General features: G+C 48.7%; 1 protein-coding gene across 6 annotated transcripts in view; it reads right to left on the reverse strand.

Annotated features, from left to right (window-relative positions):
* Nucleotides 1–19,701, reverse strand: part of ADCK1 (aarF domain containing kinase 1) — a 113,852-nt gene that overhangs the window by 18,193 nt on the left and 75,958 nt on the right. For 5 of the 6 annotated variants that reach the window (XM_067027975.1, XM_067027979.1, XM_067027977.1 and 2 more), the window contains 2 exons: nt 10,201–10,359; nt 3,453–3,569 (listed from right to left, as the gene is read on the reverse strand). In XM_067027975.1, coding sequence (XP_066884076.1) covers nt 3,453–3,569; nt 10,201–10,359 — 276 coding nt within the window. The remainder of the gene's footprint in view (nt 1–3,452; nt 3,570–10,200; nt 10,360–19,701) is intronic. The other variant, XM_067027978.1, reaches the window with a different exon arrangement.

Below are 19,701 nucleotides of genomic sequence, written 5' to 3' on the forward strand. Positions count from 1 at the left end.
TGTAATGCAGATCGGGCCTGGCACCCAGAGTCAGGCAGTCAGTAAACGTTAACTGTCAAAGGAGGTAACGGAGGAAAGGGCGGGGCCCAGTGATGATAATAATAATGAAAACAGCAACAACCATCAACTAGCTACTAGTTCAGAGTTCTAGCCACACGCCGGGAGCTGTGCTAGGAGGACACGTCTTGCCCTCACAACATCTCTAGAAAATGGAACGTTTGTAATATGAACTTTATGTAAGCTAGAGAGTGAAGGGCTGCATTTAGATGGTGCCCTGGAAGCTGGCAAAACTTCTGTCAGTATTCCAACTCCTTCTTCGAGGAGTTACTGGCGTGGCTGTCAACCAGGTGGCCGCCCCAGGATCCACTGCAGCCCCAGGCATATCCCTGGGAGGGAGACAGAGAAGGTGGAGGTGCAAGGACTTTGAAGTCATGCAGACCTGGGTTTGACTCCTGACTCTGCGCCTGCTAGCGCAGAGTCAGGAGTCAATTTGTTGGGCAAATTTGCCCAACAATTTGTTGGGCAAATTGTTTAACCTCTCTGAACTTCACCTTTCTCATCTATAAATGGGGTTAACAATATATCCTTGGAGGACATCTGTAAGGAGTAGAGATTATATTTGTCACATGCATGGTACATATAAGTTGCTTATAATAATTTTTTGCTATTGTTTTCCCCAAACTACTCTGATATCAGCCTGCCCGACTCTGTATGTCCACGGAAACAAAAACCAACACTCTACCCCAGCCCTGCCTCATAGAGGCCAATCCAGGGCATGAGACTGGCTTAATTTGTTCACTAATTCATCGGATGTCCACCGAGGGTCTGCTCTGCACAGAACACTGGCCTTATCTGCAAAGCTGATTCAAGAGCGTTGGAAGCAGGAGCAGATGAGGCCAGGCCCTCAGAGGGCATCACCCAGCCCCAGCTCCCACCAGCCACCTCCAACCTCCTCCCAGGTACCTCACTCAGCCAAGAGCAAGCACCTACACCAGAGCACATCTTTGTCTGCACTTGTCTTTGAAAACCAAAGCTGCCTGATTAAACACCATTACAGCCCTGGGTTCACTGGATCAAAAGAGATTAATGAATTTAGGGGTGCTGCTGGCATGAAAAGCCCACCGCAGCTGGCAGTAACTAAACGCCAGGAACCTGAGGCCCCTGGAGTCTTTCCTGATCAGCAGGCAGAGAGACCCTGCTCCCCTTTAAGACTGCTCAGGATAAACAAGAGGTGACCTCCCCTCCCCTCCTCACTGGCACCAAAGACTTTGTACTCAAGAGTCCTGGTGGACAAAGGACAAAGGATTCCCTGGCTAGATGCGGGGACATACCCCCACCCCAACCAACAGAGGAAGAGATGGGCGAGCAGGTCTTACCACTCCCTCCTCTGCAGGAAGCTCTGCCCAGACACCCTCTAGCCAACAGTGAGGGAAGCAGAGTCAGAAGGCCCAAGTCGTGCTACTGCCAGGTGACCTTGGGAAAGTCATTTGCTATCTCTCTGAGCTTCCCCTGAATTGGAACAGTAGTTTTCTCATCCTCCCCCTGCCCCCAGCCCCCGAGCAGCAGACCTCTTCCAAAAAAGCCCAATAGGCAACTCAGGCGATGGCAGAGCTGCTCTGGGTGAAGCAGGGCAGGGAGTAGAGAGGCCCATCCAGCCTCCCCACCCATCCAGAGGCCCCTGAAGGGTTCTGGGAGCACTGTTCCCTAAGTCAGGGGACAATAGCTTTCCCCAGGATCCAAGGCCAGCTGTGGCTACAACATGCTCCTGGCAGCAGCTCCATACCCTCTGATGCAGGCCCTCCTTTCATGAACTAAGAGGAGTAATGGAGTCAGAGAGACTTGGGTTTCAATCCTAGCTCTACTAGCTGTGTGACCTTGGGCAAGTTACCTGCCTTCTCTGAGTCTCTGATTCCTCATCTGCGAAATGGAGACAATAAGACCTCCCTCCTGAGTTTATCATGGAGAAAAGGGCCTGGCACAGGGAGTTAGGCATTCAGCAAACATTCACCGTAAAAGGAGATAAAGGAGGAGGAAGGAAAGGCCCGAGCCCAAAGAAAAGAGCAAAAACAACAGTCTTGCTGCCATTTTGGAGTGCTCAGCATACACCAGGCACTGTTCTGAGCACTGTTGTGCACTAACTCTTGAGGTCCTCCCAACGTTTTTAGAAGTAAGGCTATCATCGTCCGCATTGCAGAGGCCGCACAGGCACCCAAGGCCTGGGCTCACAATCTGCACTCTCCTGCCGTTCCCACTGGCTCGTCTGCTGAGCTTGTTCCTCTGGGCTTGTTCCTCTGGGCCACCACTGGGACCACAGGCTCATCTTCGGTGCTGCCCGAGAGGGAGGAGCCAAGAGCATTCACTTCTACTGGGTCTGGTCCCTTTCCTTCCTTCCTCCCTCCCACCAGCCAGAGGGGTCATGTCACTGCACTACTCACCCTTCAGTGACTCCCCAGTACCTCGGGGTCATGACCAAGGCCTTCACCATCTGCCTGCAGCCCTGGAAAACCTCACCACTCCTTTACCCTTCCTTGCAGTACCACCTCTGCGCCCCCAACTCCTCCATCCCGACACACACACACGCACGCACACACACACACACACACACACACACATCCCTGGCAAATTCCCACTCATCCTGCTGGGGAAGCCAGCCTGGGGCAGAGGTGAGCACTTCTTCCTTGTGGCTCCCTGGGGACTGGCTCACCCCTCGTTGCGTTGCCTCAGAGATGGCTATAAGGATAGAGTTGTGTGTCTGGGAACACTTGACAAAGGGAATTGTGTCTAGCTCCTCTCTGAACCCTCACACCGAGCACAGAGTAGGGACGAAAAAATGATGAATGCTGGTGGGAAAAGGACAACCTCATCCCTACCTGTGCGATCCCATGGTGACCAAGAAGAAGAAAATGGGGTACGGGTCCCAGCCCACCGGTCAGCTTTCCCTGAGGCCAATCAGGTGGCAGGCGGGAGACCGAAGCCCCTCTTTTTTTCCCTCCAGGCCACTAGCTGGCTACTGCTGCGCCCTTTTGGCCTGATACCCGGAGATCTGGGGAGGGCAAGAAGAGGGAGGAGGTGCGTCCAGGGCCCGCAGGGCAGAGGATTAAGTCCCATGGATTTGCACCATTGTTCTTCAGTTTCTCTGCACTGCGGGGCTCAGATGGCACAAGAAGACAGATGGTAATTCCCTGTCCGGGCAGGAGCTGCTGCGGGGGGGCAGGTGGGGCTCAGCACGTGCCCCACCCCGCTGCCTGCTGCCAACCCCAGCTCTAGGAGATGGGCAGAGAGCTGCCATAGAGGACCTGGAAGGCTGCTTTGTGCTCAGAGATGTTATAATTCTTCAGACAACAGGCCCCACTTCAAGGCCGCTGAGACCTCACCCAGACACACCTGCCCTTGCTAGGCAGCCCCGCCCAAGCCCGCGTCCCTCGCCAGCAGCCAAGCACCCTTGACGTTACCTCATTGACGTCAATCTTGTTCCTCTCCATGTAGTCTCTGTCGTTGACCTGCCCGCCGTCCACAAACTCCATCAGAAGGACCCGCTTGGTGGACAGCTCCCAGTAGATTTGGGGGACCTGGAATAGGAAAGGGCAGGTCAGAAGGAGGCAGGAGGCTGGAAGCTGCGGGCAAAGGGGCTGCAGACAGGCACGTGAGCCAGACACCAGCACACGCTCCTCCCAGGAACAGAAGGGAAGGCCCCCCCCAGCAGGGATTGGTGGGGAAAGCGGGAGGCAGGCCAAGAGAGAAGGGTAGGCTGTTCCGCCTCCACCAGCGAGGCGCAAGGCCTCCTTTAGTGACCCCTCCTGCTTGGGGACCAGAGAAGGGCTTCCCACCCTCCTCAGTGCCTTCTAGACACAATGAAGAGCCTGCACTAAAACTGGGACTTAGGGGAAAATGCATGGAACCTCTAATATCTGAGCCAGAGTTGGTGTTAGAAGCAATTTCTCTCTCACACCAGGCTTATTTCAGGCTCTCATGCGAATATAAACCCTCTGCCTCAGTTTCTTCACCTGTGCAATGGGTGTTATTATATGTATGAATGATTGAATGAATGAATTTTTGCTGAGTGATAAATTTTTCAGTCACGAAGTCATGAGTTTTCTCATGCCCATTTCCTACAAGCCTCCTGTGGCAGGCAGTGCTGAAGCCTAACCCAACACCTATTCCCAATCCTCCTCTTCCCCCGAGACAGGGGAGACTAAATACTTTCCCTGCCTGCCTTGCAATAATTATGGCCATGTGACACAGTTCTGGCTTATGAGACATAAGTGGAGGTCTGTTAGGGGGTGTAGGAAGGTTTTTATTTTCTTAATAAAAAGGGATGTTTGTAAATATTGCAACTCTTCTTACCCTTCTCTTCCTACCTTGAGAGTGAATGTGATACCTGGAGCTGCAGCAGCTATCTTATAACCATGAGGAAAAGTCTAAGAAAATCACAGAGATGCCAGCTCCGATACTGTCAAACCACTGAGACAATATCAACAGGCAACTGCTACAAGCCTTCTTGCTATGCGAGGAAAATACATGTCTTTTGTTTAAGACACTCTGAATGGAGCTGTCAGTTACCTGCAGACAAATGCATTCCTAACTGATATGCTCTCCAACCCCCTCTGACTCTAAGGACACCCAACAGCCAAAAAGAGAACAGATTTCCCCAGGAGTAGCCAAGAGATTGGGCTGCACCAAGGACTGCTGGGCTGCCATGTGGGTGAGTGACACCTTTGAGTCCCACCATGGCCAGGAGGGAGGAATGACCAGGATTTCAGCATGCCATGATTCCCCAACAACTTAATGGGTTTATTCCACTTACAAATGAAGAAGCAAGGGCACCTAATTCAAGTGTTTTGGGGAATAAGGACTTCCCTCATCCCAAACCTCAAAGTTCACCTAGCAGTAAGATAGCAGCCCTCAAGCCAAGAAACCTTTCTTGTTCCTGGTTCTGCTAACAACTGTTGTGTCTGAGTGCAGACACTTAACTCCTCCATGCCTCGGTTTCCCTCATTAGAAAGGAGATTGTTCCTGCTCCATCTCAATAAGGAGCTCTGGGGACAAAAGGTGCCATACATACAAGTGAACGCCCTGGGCTCCCTGGAACAAAAGTTCCTACTGAAATCAAGGTGTCCTTTTGGTTTGCTCCTTTCCTGCAGTTTTTGCCATTTGAAAATCTAGGCCATTAGAGAAATCTGTGACCCTATGTTACTTTGAATGTAAAATTCAGTCTCACTTGGCATTTTTCAAAAAATCTCTTTAAAAATATGAGTGCAAGTTTGCTGCTGTTGGTGGTGGCTTCCAAATGAAAGGGACATATTTGGGGGTTAAGTCCTTCCCCTGCTTTGTTTGGGACCCAAGCTTGGCCGTGGGTGCCCGGGGCTCTGGAAACTGGAGGTCAGACCCCCGCTCCGTGCCCGCCTGGGGCAACAGGGAAAACAGCCAAGAAAGAGCCACAGACCACAGAGAAAACCCAAAAGCTGGAGACTCCCTAGGCTTGTTAGTCAGGGTCACCGGTGTATACTGGGTTCCCCCTCTTCCACCTTTCCCCACAGTCTCCCTCCAAATGTAACCAACCCAGTCTCCCAATGGAATGTGCGCTTGCCTCAGCTGCTTAGCTCTGAAACAGCAGAGACAGCAAAAACAATGGGAGGCAGAAGGGTTTGTCCTGGGAGCTCAGGGAGGGCTGCAGTTGCCCCTCTATGGATGTAACATGGAAATGACTGCAAAATGCAAATGTGCCTCCTGCTCAATTAAGAGAAACTTGGCTTGACAGGGGACACAAGGTCAAGTGACTCGTCCCTAAATCATCGTATGAGCAGGAGGCTCTGGGGCTGTAAGGTGAAATTTACTTCACCCCAACAGCAATGTTTCACCACCATTCCTTCCTCAGCTTCTTCCATCAAGGCATGGAAAATGAAAGAGAAAATTTTTAACGAGGCAGTAAGAACCACCCTGTCCCCTGCCCAAACAAAAATAAACCCCGAGAGGCTCCTGGCCAGGGTGTCTGCTCACCCCACATAGGCCATCAGGACCTCTGGGTCTGGTGTCTGAACTTCTCACCACAGAGCAGAGGCCCCACTCCTGTAGGCTCTGCCTGCCCCCATACCAGAGCCAATCCTGACCCCCGGAAGTGGGGCACAGATTACGGAAAGTTCCAGCCCCAAACCCTGGCCTCAGCCTCATCAACCGGCCTTGACCCTGTGCTTCCTCTTTGTTCCTGTGCTTGGTCAGCACACCTGGCTTATCCGGGCCAGCCCCCCCCGTCATCCAGGGCCACGGTCGTCCCATTAGCCGAGCCCAGTGGAGCAGAGCATAGACCTGAAGTCAGACTGTCAGGCTGCAGCCCCTGCTCTGCCACCTCCAAGCTGTGTGACTTGGGTAAGTTTTATAACCTCTCTGAGTGCCAGTTCCCTCACTGTAAAAGGGTGACGACAGTTAACCAGGAAAGCGAGGCTCCTTACTTCCTACTAGCATGTGTGAGGACCTGGTGCTGAGCACGGCAGCTGCCATATGACAGCCACGTAGAATTTCACTGGTTCTGAAACACAACCAGGGCTGAGAGCTAATGCAACAGACAGTTCAGCATGACTCAGATCTGCCCATAAGTTATTACAGAGGGAGAAGAGCTCAAGGTTTAACATGCAGGCTTGGGGCCAGGCTGCCTCTGTCCCTTACCAGGAAACTGTGTAACCTTGGGCAAGTGGCTTCATCTCTCTCTGGCCTCAGCTTCCCTGCTGCTGACATGGAGCTAATAATGGCATTTCCCTTGTGGGGTTGTATAAGGATTAAAGAGTAAATATACATAAAGCACTTTAAAAGTGTCTAACACGGCATAGGCATGTAAAAGTATTAACTAACACTAATTATTACACATCAGTGCTTCTTAATCTTTGAGAGTCTTAGGAAGTTATGGTGTTTCACCAAAAGCATGCTCATCTCCTCAGGGTTTGCCCACAGTTTTTGGTCTCCAAAAACTGGGGTCCCAGGCCCCTTACCTAGCACTAAAAAACCCTGGAGTGGCCCCTGCTCAAGAGACAAGCCCCCACCAAGCCCCACCTCCACATAATAGAGACACACTCTCATCCCTTCCAGTCCCAAACCCTGTGGTTATAAGGCTTCTCCCTCTATCTTGTCCCAGTTGTCCCCAAGGTCAGTCACAAACCTCACTGCTTGTCCTGTCCCCTCCCCACAGCATACACACACTCTGATGCCAGATCTACAAATGCCCTGGTCTGACCGTTCGGCCTGGCTGCCCCCTCACCTTCTCCCCGTCTCCCCGACACCACATTTGCATTCAGTGCTTGTCTGAGGCTCAGAGATTTATCGCATAGGGCTGAGGTTATTAAACCCCACTGGAAGAGGCCTCAAATACTGAGAGGTAAACTCTTTGCTGAGGCTTAATTACACACAGATGTTGTGATGGGGTGCCAGTGTGCAAAAGCAATCTATCTCCTGTTTTAAGAGCTGAACTGGGTTCGCAACGCAAAATTTGCTTCCCACTTGTTATGTGTTTAGAGAAAATTAATTACTCAGGAGCCTTAATTCTACCATTGTCTTAGGAATGGTGTGCGGGTTTTAGAAGCAGCAGGTCAAATCATTACACTAATTATTTACCCATTTGGCATCCTCGTTTCAAAAATTTGTGTTATTATTATTATTATTACATGTCGTGGTCTGACAGATGCTAGTTGGCCCCAGCCAGGGGACGATTTTGCTGTTTCCATGGGAACAGTGGAGGAGACGGTTCTGTTTGGCACAGAGGACCACCCCTGCCGGCTAAGAGGAAACAGAATGTCCTTAGACGAGCCTCAGAGTTGAAGTCAGAAAATCCTGTTTGTACCCTAACTCCTCTCCTCTAAGACTACCATCTGTAAAATGGGGTGATGGTTGTTAGAAGGATTCATTGTCCTAGTATCAGCACAGTGTTCAGTGCCGCAGAAGAAACATTCGGTAAACATTGCCTATCCCTTTGTACAATCAACACGTCTTGGAAGCCCCCTCTGAGCTCCTTATCTGGGTGGAATTAAGTACTTCCTCTTGGGCATCCACAGAAACATAGATCAGTCTCTGGCATAATGCTAACCAACCTTTACTCTAACAACATGTTGTGTGTTTGTCCGCCACTAGATGGGAAGGTCTTCCCAGGCAGGAGCCAACCATCTCTTACTCGTCTAGGTACCCTCCAGATGCTAGCACAGCAACAGGCTCAGGAAATACTCAATAAACGTGGAATAATGGAATGAAAGAAAAGGAATATGTGAGTGGAAGCATAATTCAGACCCCACAGCATTATTCTAATTAGTTAACGTTATTACTTGCATTAGAAAGCCAAGTTTTCATTGAATTGGTGGTTTGAAGCTCAAGGCTGGGGCAACGTAACCAGGTCATCTGGATTTGCCCAAGCAAGAGGGTCTGTACAAATAATGGCATTTGCCTTGTAGGGCTGTTTAAGGAAAAGCCAGTCAAGCACACTGGGGGCATCTTGCCAGACCTGACCCCCAACTCACTCAAAAAGCTGAACTTTGCCAGTGGCTACACCTTCCACCAAATCAGCGGATCAAGACGCCACACTGCTCGTCACAGTTGTAGGTCTTCCTCCCGTGAACCAAGCTTTAGGACTCTCAGGCAGCTAGGGTAGATGCACCCTCCGTCTCCCCCCATCTCTATTAATCAATCCGGATAGCAGAAGTACAGTATAAACACGGTCTCTGTTTCTCAGGATGTCTTCAGAAGCCACGTGGATACTTTAGTCCAGAGCAAGAGACCTTCCAGTCCACATGCTGAGACACCCTCCCCAGAAAGAGCCCCACTTGACTGTTTGCTCCAGAACTAGTACCTGGAGCCCTGTGCCTCCCCCTCCCACATTCTCCAGGCCTCCCCAGTGAAGAGCAAAGGGCTGATCTCTTCCAAGAGTTGAAAGTCAATCTCTCCACGTAGACTGCCAGAGGGACCCAACCCCTGCACTGCTGTGATGAAGTGGTACCCCCGGAAAATGAATCCAAGCCCCACCGTGGACAAAATGTGTGGGCGTGCATCTCTCTCACTCCGACCTCCACGGGCCCTGTGGGGAACATCAGGACAGTCCTCCAAGACCAGCTCCAAGGCCAACTCCTCAGCAGAGCCTTCCCTGCCCTGCTCCCCACAGGAGCCCCTTCTTCTGAATCCTTAGAGCAGGACCTCTCACTGAGCTGGGACTTTGTGTCGTTTGATGTTGTTTCCCACAGTAAGTGTCTCCTATCACACCAGCAGTTCTAGTAAATACTTGAAAACACAAATCTGTTCCAATGTGACTGATAAATTAGGGAACAGTTTGATCGTAACACAAATTTTACAGTCACTTACGTGCAGCAGCATCTGCGAGAAATACTCGGAAATGCAGAAAACTGCATCCAGCTGATCCACACAGGAACATACAAAGCAGACACACCTCAAACATCACCACGTGTGTTATGGGTCACACTCACCCATAAGTGGTGTCACAAGTGCTGTCCAATTTCAGATGACCCTCCTTCCACCTCTTCACAGTAACTCCTAAGCAGCCGCTCTTCTGATGCCCACTTCCGCAAAGCCCGTGTCAAGTAAAGTGGCGCGTGTACTGTGGTCTCATGTATTTCTTAGCCACTTACCACGTGTAAAACTATGCTACCACTTCATTAGGTTCCTGTCCGCTTTTATCTTCTGGGTCACTGGTGACATTTTTGAATGTGGTAAGCCTAACCCTATTTTGCCCATAGACCTTGTGGTTTCTGTTGTGCGATTGTGCATACTGTGGAGGTTTCTAGGACACGTGTGTTGTGTGATACAGACCTGCGCGTTCAATGAGCTGATGTAATAGAGGTAAAGTTTTAGGAACAGTGCCAGAGTATAGTAGCGTTAGCTATCACCATCACCATCATCAATGTCGTCATTCAGGGAGGTGGAAACCATGGCTTACAGGCCCTCAGGAGCGCTCAAGGTCTTACAACTGTTGGTCATTCAATAAAAAAATATTTGTTCAAAAAGTCAACAATCCCCTTTGCTAATCTGTATCAATAACTTTGCCTTGAAGGGCTTTAACGTGCATCGCCAGGGACAAATCAGTCACCCTCAGAAGGAAGACTCAGGAAGGAGATGTCCCCGCTCATGTCTTGCAAGGCGGATTGCTCAGGGCTGGGACCAGTTTTCCCCTGCCCTCTTCTGCCCGACCACCAGGGCCCCAGGGCCCTGACCTCCTACCTTTAAGAAGTCAAAGTGCTTGAGCATTTGGGCTACTTTCTCGGCGTTCCTCCCCTCGTTGAGGAAATCCAGCTCCAAAGGCAGGTTCTTCTTGGCTTCATCCACCAACCACATGAACTCAAACTCTGGAAATAGCTGCTTCACAGCCAGGACGAGCGCCTAAAACCCATCAAGCACCCCATCAGTCTGTCCATGGTCCCCAGCAAGGGAGGTACATTCTCTGTCCTCCCGCCTGGGTCTGGGCGTTGACAAGTCCCCAGGCCGCCCCCGGAGGAAGGGTGGGTGGGGAAACAGCTCCCCTGGGGCCCACCTCTGTAGTCCAAATCCAAGATTATGAAAGGCCGACAGCCGCGAGCAGAAACCGCCACCACCATTTACCGAGCGTTCCCCCCCCTTGCCCAGCACTGGGTAAGCACTATTACCTGCCTTATTCCTCCAGTTATTCTTCACAGCGTCTCTGGGAGGTACACACCCTTATCATCTGCATTTTACAGGTTAAGAAACTTGAGGCTCTGAGAGGTTATGTGATTTTCCTGAATTTGCCCAGCAAGGAAGCAGAGCCAGAATTCCCCTTGGGTCTACCCGGCACCAAAACCCTTGTTCTTAAGCACGTTGCTGAATTGCTGCCTTTGCTTCTCCCAGATTTGTGCTTCGTGGTCCTGTTTATAAAGGGCGGGGAGGGGGCAGCAGCTACATTTTGTTTATTTCTTAATAAACAAGTGGTTGGTACCTGAGCATTTATATTATTTTCTATGCTTTTTGTATTGAATACATCTAAAATATTTCATGATAAAAAATCAAATGGGAATAAGAAACCAAGGTTGGGTAAGACAAGAGGAGTAAGAGGTAAGGGATTTGACCACTTGGGTAAAAAGCTTGGATTTTGGGAGATCTGGGCCCACTGTGGACTCTTGAGTCGGGACATGATGAAAGAGTGAGTTTCAGAAGACTCATCTGGCATTTCAGTTGGCAGTTTAATTATGTGAAACAAACATCACTGGCAGAGAACAAGAGCCCAGAGACATCTGCAGAGTACACCACGGCCCCTCCGTGGGCAGGGACTCAGTTCTGAGGCTATGCCACCACTGGAACTCTGGATGTGAGATGGTCTCACAAGTTCACAGAAGTTCACAGACTGTAGCACTGTAGTGGGTAAGCAAGGGCGATGCCAGGGACATGGGGGATGTTCCAGCTTTGGGGGGCGGGGGTGTCTGGAGAGGGAGGGACGCAGAAGGCACTTCTCCTGTTCTTCTATAAGCCCTCCTATTGGTGTTCAAAGTCAGGCCTGGGGAGAACCACTGACAGATCCTGCCAGTAATTCTTGGTATAGATTATGGTTCAAGTTTTCTGAGAATCCCCATCTCTAGCCCTGGCTAGAAGAGAAGGTCAAGGAACGAGAACTAAAGAACCATGGGCCTATTGGTACCAAGAGACCTTCCCCATCTGTTATGGACTTGATGCTTATGTAGCCCCCAAATTCATATGTTAAGCCCTAATCTCAGGGTGATGGTGTTTGGAGGTGGGGCCTTTGGGAAGTAATTGGGTCTAGATAAGCTCATGGAAGTAGGGCCCCTGTGACAAGATTAGTGTCCTTATAAGAAGAGAAAGAGAGACCAGAGCTCTCCGCTTCTTCGCCAGGGGAGGACACAGGGAGAAGGCAGCCATCTGTCTACAAGCCAGGAAGAGGCTCCTACCAGGAACCGAATCAGCTGGCACCTTGATCTTAGACTTCCCAGCCTCTAGAACTGTGAGAAATAAGTGTCTGTCATTTAAGCCTCCCAGTCTATGGTATTTTGTTATGGCAGCCTGAGCGGACCAAGACACCACCCAGTCTATCCAGAAGGCCTTACTGAGCCCCAGCTATGAGCCTTGTCTAATGCTTCTGTTTGTCCTGATCTATGATATGATGTCCAACACTGTATTAGGCATGTGCAGCACAAAGAAATAAATCTAAAGTAGGGCCATTAGCTACAAGGCATTTTACAGCTTTGTTTTGGAATCCTACGTCCAAGGCAATGTACCAGACGCCATTCTAAAAGAATCATCACACAGGGTTATTATACTCAATTTCTCTCAAACCCTTTTTAATTACATTCGGCTGCAGTCTAATTTCCTTTAAGTCTTGTCTAGTCTTTCAGGGGCTAGACCTGTGACCTTATGATAATCGATTTAGTTTATGTTTTGTTTCCGTTTCCGTCACACGAAACAAGAAGGAAGAGGTGGCAACAGTGAGGCCCAGGCCGCATGTGTCAGAGCCGGGCATCTTGTCTTGTCACCGTGCCCTCAGATGGTCCTCAGCTGTCACCAAAGGGGAGGCAGAGCTGGTGTACAGGAAACAGAAGCACCTGCCCGGCCCAGGCCAAGGGCACACCTGTCATCCGAGGCACCTGAATTCCAATCTCTGGGCTCTGAGTTCAAGCAAGAACCCTCTTGGGTGTTTTGCTCCAGCCTAGCTTCCAGAGTTTCTCACCAAGGAGGGACAAGGAAGGAGCCACAAGGAGTCTCACTCATTTGTTCAATCAAAATGTACTGATTACCTTCTTGGTAATGACTCTGGACCAGACGTAGGTATACACAGAGACCCACATGTAGCCCAGTGGGGTCTCTACCAGGAGATGAGGCTTCTGGCCACACAGTAACTCCTCATCATTTGTATGGTCACTGCTATTTGTGAAATTTTTAATTACCATTAATATCCAAACAGCACTGAAAGGCACTTTAAGGACTCTTCTGTTACTAATCAATTATGTGATTAGTCATTACTAGTACTATTGATTTATTAATACTTAATGTCATGAATCATAAAAGCAGCCAAAGATTTTGTTGATTGATATTAATTGCTAATAATTAATTAGTAAACTAATTCATAACCCCAAAAAACTTGGCACTACTCATAAAACTGGTCTCAAAAGCATTCTGTGGTGGTTGGCATGTCACTTCCTTGGTTACTTTAAAATGAGAGGGTCGTGGGATAGGGAGGGTGGGAGAGAGGGTGATGCAAGAGGGAAGAGATATGGGAACATATGTATATGTATAACTGATTCAGTTTGTTGTAAAGGAAAAACTAACACACTATTGTAAAACAATTATACTCCAATAAAGATGTTAAAAAAATAAAATAAAATAAAATAAAATAAAATAAAATGAGAGGGTCTGTGTGAATGGAAGTCAGGGGTTCTTAGCTTTATAGGACACCATCCCCTTTATAGGAAGTCACCAATTTGAAATTTTGATGCCAGCTATGAAGCCCAGAAAATGTAAATACTCCCATAATTTTGTACATAATTCAGGGGGGTTATCAACCCCTTGAACTTCACAGTGGGTGGGGAGAGGGGTCAGGTTAAAAGTTGTCTGGTCCAAGTCTAAAATGGTTTGGGCTGCTGTCACTTTAGACTTTTCTTGGCTTGGAAAAATAAAATAAAACTCCTCAGTTTCACCTTCTGTTTTTCTTCAATTCCCTTCTTAACAGCCTGCCCTAAGTAGATTCAAGTTTTTCTTTTTAGACAACAGATGCAATCAACGAAAATAAAACAGGTGTTGTTATCAATTTGACTTTTTGATTTTTCTCCCAAATTTATCTTCTCCATAAAATTCTCCCAGCAGCCAATTTTCCACCAGTGCCTAACACGTACTCAATAACCAGCAGATGTTTACTGAATATTCACATGAATGAATGAGTGAATGAATAAATGAACCTTCCAAAAGGTTTGCCCTCTCCCCAGAAATAATTATATGTTCACATGTGCATTACCCAAATGCATTAAGTTTTTATGCCTCTAAGATTTTGGTGGAGAAAGGACTACCTCTGAATTTTGGGGAACCACAGTTTTAAGATGCCTGAGAATATTCTACTTGATTTGGAGTCTTGTTAATCAATCAAGGTATATTCAACAATTAATACTTCCTTCAAGGTAGAATAATGAAATCATTCTCCTATAGGGCTGTTGGCTCACAGTAGGAAAAATAAATTATGAGCCACACAGAAATGTAATGGAAAAATTGAGAGTCACAGAAAAGTTTGAAAACTAGTGACTGTTATTTATAATAGCAAAAAAAAAAAAAAAGGGGGGGGGAATTATCATTATCCAGGCATAGGCACTGTGCTATGAGGCACTTTATACACATGCTCTCATTTCTTCCTCTTCTTGCCCATTTCACAGAGAAGGGAATCAGATCCAAGAGGTTAAAGCATTTCTCAAGGTCACATAGCTTTTAATTTCAAATGCAGGACTTGGACCCATGTGTTGGTTTGTTGTTTTTTTTTTTTTCACTTCTTTCTTTATGCAGCCCTGTCTCAGGCAATACAATACAGGACAATACAATAGGAAGCTTGAGATAAGGCATAAAAAGAGCTTTGTAAACTGTAAAATGCAACTGAAATTCGAGTTACTGCTATCAAGTTATTATATACTATAAAAGAAATAATGTTTTATGGAAAAACAGGACACTAAATAGAACGCCTACACGGATCTGAACTGGTAAAAATGGATGTTCGACAAGGATCGAAAATCAGTTCAGAGTGATGCAAATAGCTTACCATTCATGGGGTTTATCTTTGTTCTGATAAGTTATTAAAGTGCATACCTTTTAGAAAGCAGAATTACAGGGTGAAGAGAAGTTTCCATGGGATGGTCTACATCTCTGGGGCTTTTTTAAATGTATTTAAAAAATATAAAATCAGCTGTTGGATTCTGTGCCAACACAAACATTACCTAGCCACCCACTGTTTAATCAACACGTTCAGAAAAGAAACAAGATGACAGACAGCATGCATTGAAAATGTTGTTCAAAAAAAATCAAAAACATAACTGTCACAGGTCTTTACTTTTAGAGTCCCTTGGTATGGGCTGGATGACATCAAATGGTGGATGGGATTCTGGTGCTCAGATCAGAGAGTTCTACCCGAATGCTGCAGAGCACCTTGGGGACAGGTGGTACATGAAGGGCAGGGCGCCTGGCCATGAGTTAGATTCTTTAGGGAGTGATAGAGCACGGGGGTGTTCATCATCAATTTCAGAAGCTTAAGAGATAACAGGGAGTGATACAGGATAGTGCTATTGGGACCTGGGAATGATGGTCTTACTACTGCCTCATGGGTCACCTGAGTCCTACCCTGTTCTCAAATGGTGAGCGTGGCAGTGAGACCCGGCCTGCTAAGCTCCCTGCTATCGTGGGCAGGCGAGAACTGCTGCAAAGCCAGCCCACCAGCAGACAGACTCTGCCGTGTCAGTTCTCCCCTTGCTGCTGAATCACTGTTCCAATCTCTGGGCCCAATTAGTCTGGCTCTGGACAGCCACTCAAATCAATAAGAGTCACTGGCCGTGCATCTAGAAGTAGAGTTGCCCCAACTATTAAAGGGACAATATCAGGTGATAATGACAAAGCTGAAAACACCCTTGGCTGTGCCTTTCTCTTTTGTGCAAAGTCACCGGCACCATCAGGTTCATCACCATTTACTGAGAGTCAGTCTCTGTTTCTCTAGCACTGGTCAACAGCTATCACCGAGACCATCCCCTTCCCCAAGAGGAGGAGACACAAAACACCAGGGTGGCACATGCTATTGGGTGCCAACTTCCTGGCTAACAGAACCTCAATTTTCTGCATCTTTCTTGTCCTTCAAGGAAGGCAGGCCTTAGCCTGAGAAGGCAAATCAGGAATGGTCTAAGCCAATCAAAGTGGTCCCAATCCTCTTGCCAAGACTGATTCAGGTTTGGGGATGTGGGCCGGCTTTTGGCCAGTGAAAACTGAAAGGAATTCTATTAAGGGGCTACTTTTTAATATGAAGGAAGAAACAGGCCCTCTCTGGCATCTGGACGTCATCTACTTGTAATAGCAGGAACCCTGCAGCTGTTTTGCAGCTATGAGGGGCACTACCTTAGAAGGACAAGCCAGGAAGCTGAGCTGGCAGAGTGGAAGACATAGAGAACCTGGGTCCTTAAAAACCACAAAGAAGTGATGGATTAGTCAACCTTGAAACAGCTGACCCTACTTCCAGATGTCTTGTAATGTAAGATAATGTAGGCTACTATTATTTATATACCACTTTTAGTTGGATTTCCTGATACATGCAGTTAAAAGCATACTAACTGATACAGCTAGTAGCCCCCACCTCCTTATTCTCAAAAGTCTCATTTCTGCAAACCTCTATCCCTACAGCAGATATGTGTTTGGATTTACAAGCCCACTTCTTAAACTGCAAATATCCAGAGGGTAAGCCTATTAGCCACTCTCTCCTTAGTATGAACTACTTTAATCAGGTTTTCTTCCTCTCAAGACCAGGCTGTGATCAATCACAGGGTTGGAGATGAGAGAGAGGCAACAGTGGATGGTGGGAGAGAAGCATGAGGACACACAATACCTGGAATTGGCAGGAAAAGAAACACCAGAAGGCTCTGCAGAAAAGTAGCTTTGCCTCCCCTCTGTCTCTAAGTTTCCGGTGGGTACGATAGCCCTAATGCCTCCTAGAAATCATTTTTTCCCCACCAAGCACACTGGAGCACGTGTCATTCCTAAAATCAAGGCACCATTTAGGTCTGGACTTAGAAAAAACTAGTAATATTCATTTCAAATATAAAACAAAATGAGCTTTCCAGTTGGCACCTCTTAGTTGTAAAGCAGAGAAGGGTGACCAGATAGGACTTTTTTCCACAAGAGGCCAAGCCCAGGGACAAGGCAGTACCACTCCGTGCTGCTGCTAATGCTGATGGTCCATGGAGGTGGTGACCTCAGGCCTCATTTCCAGCTTCTCTCCCGAAGGCTGTGAGTGCGGGTCTCTGATCTGCCTCGCCATCCCAGCCCCAGCCACGGTGCGGGAGCCACTCTGTGCTCTGCACGTAGTCACAGGGCTGGTAATTTCCAAGAAAAGCATCTGCTGCTTATCTCAGGCAGGAAGATGCCAAATTTTTATTACTACTCTTATTGATATTGACCTTACGGCCACCATTACTGAGGGAGCAGTGAGGCTCTGAGCAGAGAAAAGAGAGAAGAGATGTCAGCTGTCCTCCCAGCCCCAGTGGGTCTGCTGGCACCAACGGGCAGAGACAGGTTCCCAGCTAATGCAGGCATGGCTGCTGGGTCCCAGGACACCCAGGGATCCTCCGAGACTCACAGCGCACTTGCATCTATGGCTGTTCCACAGCTACTGACTGATGCTTCAGAAAACTAAGGTTTCTAGGTGGCTGCCCGACGCCACTTGGCCACCCTGCTCCCGAGTCCCGGTCAGCTCTCTTTTCCACTGCACCCAGCAATATTCCAAACCTTCATTTCCCCGCTCAAGCCTCCATGCCACCTCCTACCCCCTCTTTCTCAGCAGATGGTCTTACCTCCTACTTCAGAGAAAAAATAGAGGCTATCAGGCTGGTACAACTCAGCTGTCCACTTTCCCCACCTTCCCCCTCTCCCCCACTCACTCATCTATACCCAGCCTTACTACCTTCCTCTAGCCTCAAACAAAGGCTGCCAAAGCCTATTGTTTCCACCTGTGTCCTTGGAGCCCAATCCCTCCAGGCTCCTCCTAAACCAGTCTATCAGTTACTTCTCTCTCCTAAATCTCCAAGTCCCCAGCTCCGCTGCCCCTTCCCCATCAGCTACAGCCTGCCCCAGGTCCCCGCCGCTGATCCGGTGCTCTGCTCTAACCGCTACGCTCACCCTCCCCCACCATCCATGGCTAAACATGAAAAGAGTAGTCTACATTAACCGTCTCTGCTCCCTGAGGCCTCCGTTCTCTTCCACCCCACTCACCCCAGTCTCCCTGCTCTTCCCAAGAACTAACTCTAAGTCGCCAAATCCAAACTACTCTTTTCAGAGCTTTACGAATTTATATTGCATTTGACAACGTGCAGTAATTCTAACAGACTATATTTTCCAAAATGGCTGCAACAATACCTCCCACTCTAATGCTCTTCTGGAACCGTGCCACTCCCCCATCAAGAGGTAGAGTCTAGGGCTTCCCTGGTGGCGCAGTGGTTGAGAATCTGCTTGCCGATGCAGGGGACACGGTTCGTGCCCCGGTCCGGGAAGATCCCACATGCCGCGGAGTGGCTGGGCCCGTGAGCCATGGCGGCTGGGCCTGCGCGTCCGGAGCCTGTGCTCCGCAACGGGAGAGGCCACAGCAGGGAGAGGCTCGTGTACCGGAAAAAAAAAAAAAAAAAAAAAAAGAGAGAGAGGTAGAGTCTATTTCCCTGCCTCTTAAACCAAGGGGGACTTTGTGACTCTTGCTCTTACCAATAAAGTAAGGAAGAAGTAACCTGCGTGACTGCCACGGCTAGGTCATAAAACTATGATGTGCTTTCAGCCTTATTCTCTTGGGACACTCTGTCTTAGAACCCAGCCACCATGCTGTGAGGAAGCCCAACCAGCCTCAGCGAGGACTTGGTGAGGGTCTAAGGCCCTGACCCACACCCCCGGCTGAGCTCCCAGCCAACAGCCAGAACCAACTTGCCAGCTGTGTGAGTGGGTCCTCCTGTTGCAGTTAAGCCGCCCCAGCTGGCGCCACAGAAAACAGAGATGAGTCTCTCTACCACACCCTGCCCAGGTTGCAGAGTCATGAGCAAAATACACGACTGGTGTTTTAAGCCACTGCGTTTTCAGGTGGTTCATCACACAGACTAGTGGTTGTATCAGTTGGGATGCTAGATCACTGACAGTGCTCTCTTCTGTACATTGTTCTCATTGGATGTAGCTGCTCAGTCCTGGTTCTCCTCTAATCCCGCTAACCATGCCTTCTTAGCTCCCTCAGGAACTCATCCTCCTGGGCACACTCCCCAGATGACGTTCCTCACAGTTTTTTCTTTGCCCCTCCTTTTATTTTTACTCTATATAGCTTTTCTAAGTCATCTCAGCTACTGCCCCAGATTCAGCTCCCATGAGTCTCCTTGCCGATAAATCCAGAATCTGTATTTCCAGCCTGAATTGCAGACCGACAGAGAGATCCTGATCTAAAACTACTGACGGCAATGTCTTACAGAACATAGTTGCTCCATCACCCACTCCACTTGCTCTGACATCCATCCCACCCCCTTAATCTCATAAGAAACTACATTCCCCAGGCTCCCTTGCCAACCGGCTTCTAGCTAGGTTTGGTGGAATACGGGGGAGGGGGGGTGGGGGGCAACAGGAGGAGGTGAAACACCCACTGCCTCAAACAGCATCTGTGGCTCCAACCCCAGGTGACAGGCCCGAGGTCTGTGATCCACTCCCCTCCGGTGGCCCCAGCACCTGGGCTCCAGGGAACCACCTCTTCTCCTTGTCCCTCCACCTGGAGGGTGGCAGTGGCTTCCTGCTATTGGTGACCATCTCACCATTCCACTTGGCTTCTCAGCAATTCCATCCCCTGTGAACCCCGTGTTCTGTTTTAAATTCCCTCTGAAATACCTAGAGCAAGTTCTTTTTTTCCCCCAACTGAATCCTGACTGATACACATCGTTAAAGGCACCTAAATTTAATCATTTAAGCCAGAAACTTACAATTTGTTTTCATTTTCATTCATACCAGTATTCTCCC

This window comes from Kogia breviceps, chromosome 3 (genome assembly GCF_026419965.1).
Source record: "Kogia breviceps isolate mKogBre1 chromosome 3, mKogBre1 haplotype 1, whole genome shotgun sequence".
In the NCBI taxonomy this organism is placed as follows: Eukaryota; Metazoa; Chordata; class Mammalia; order Artiodactyla; family Physeteridae; genus Kogia; species Kogia breviceps.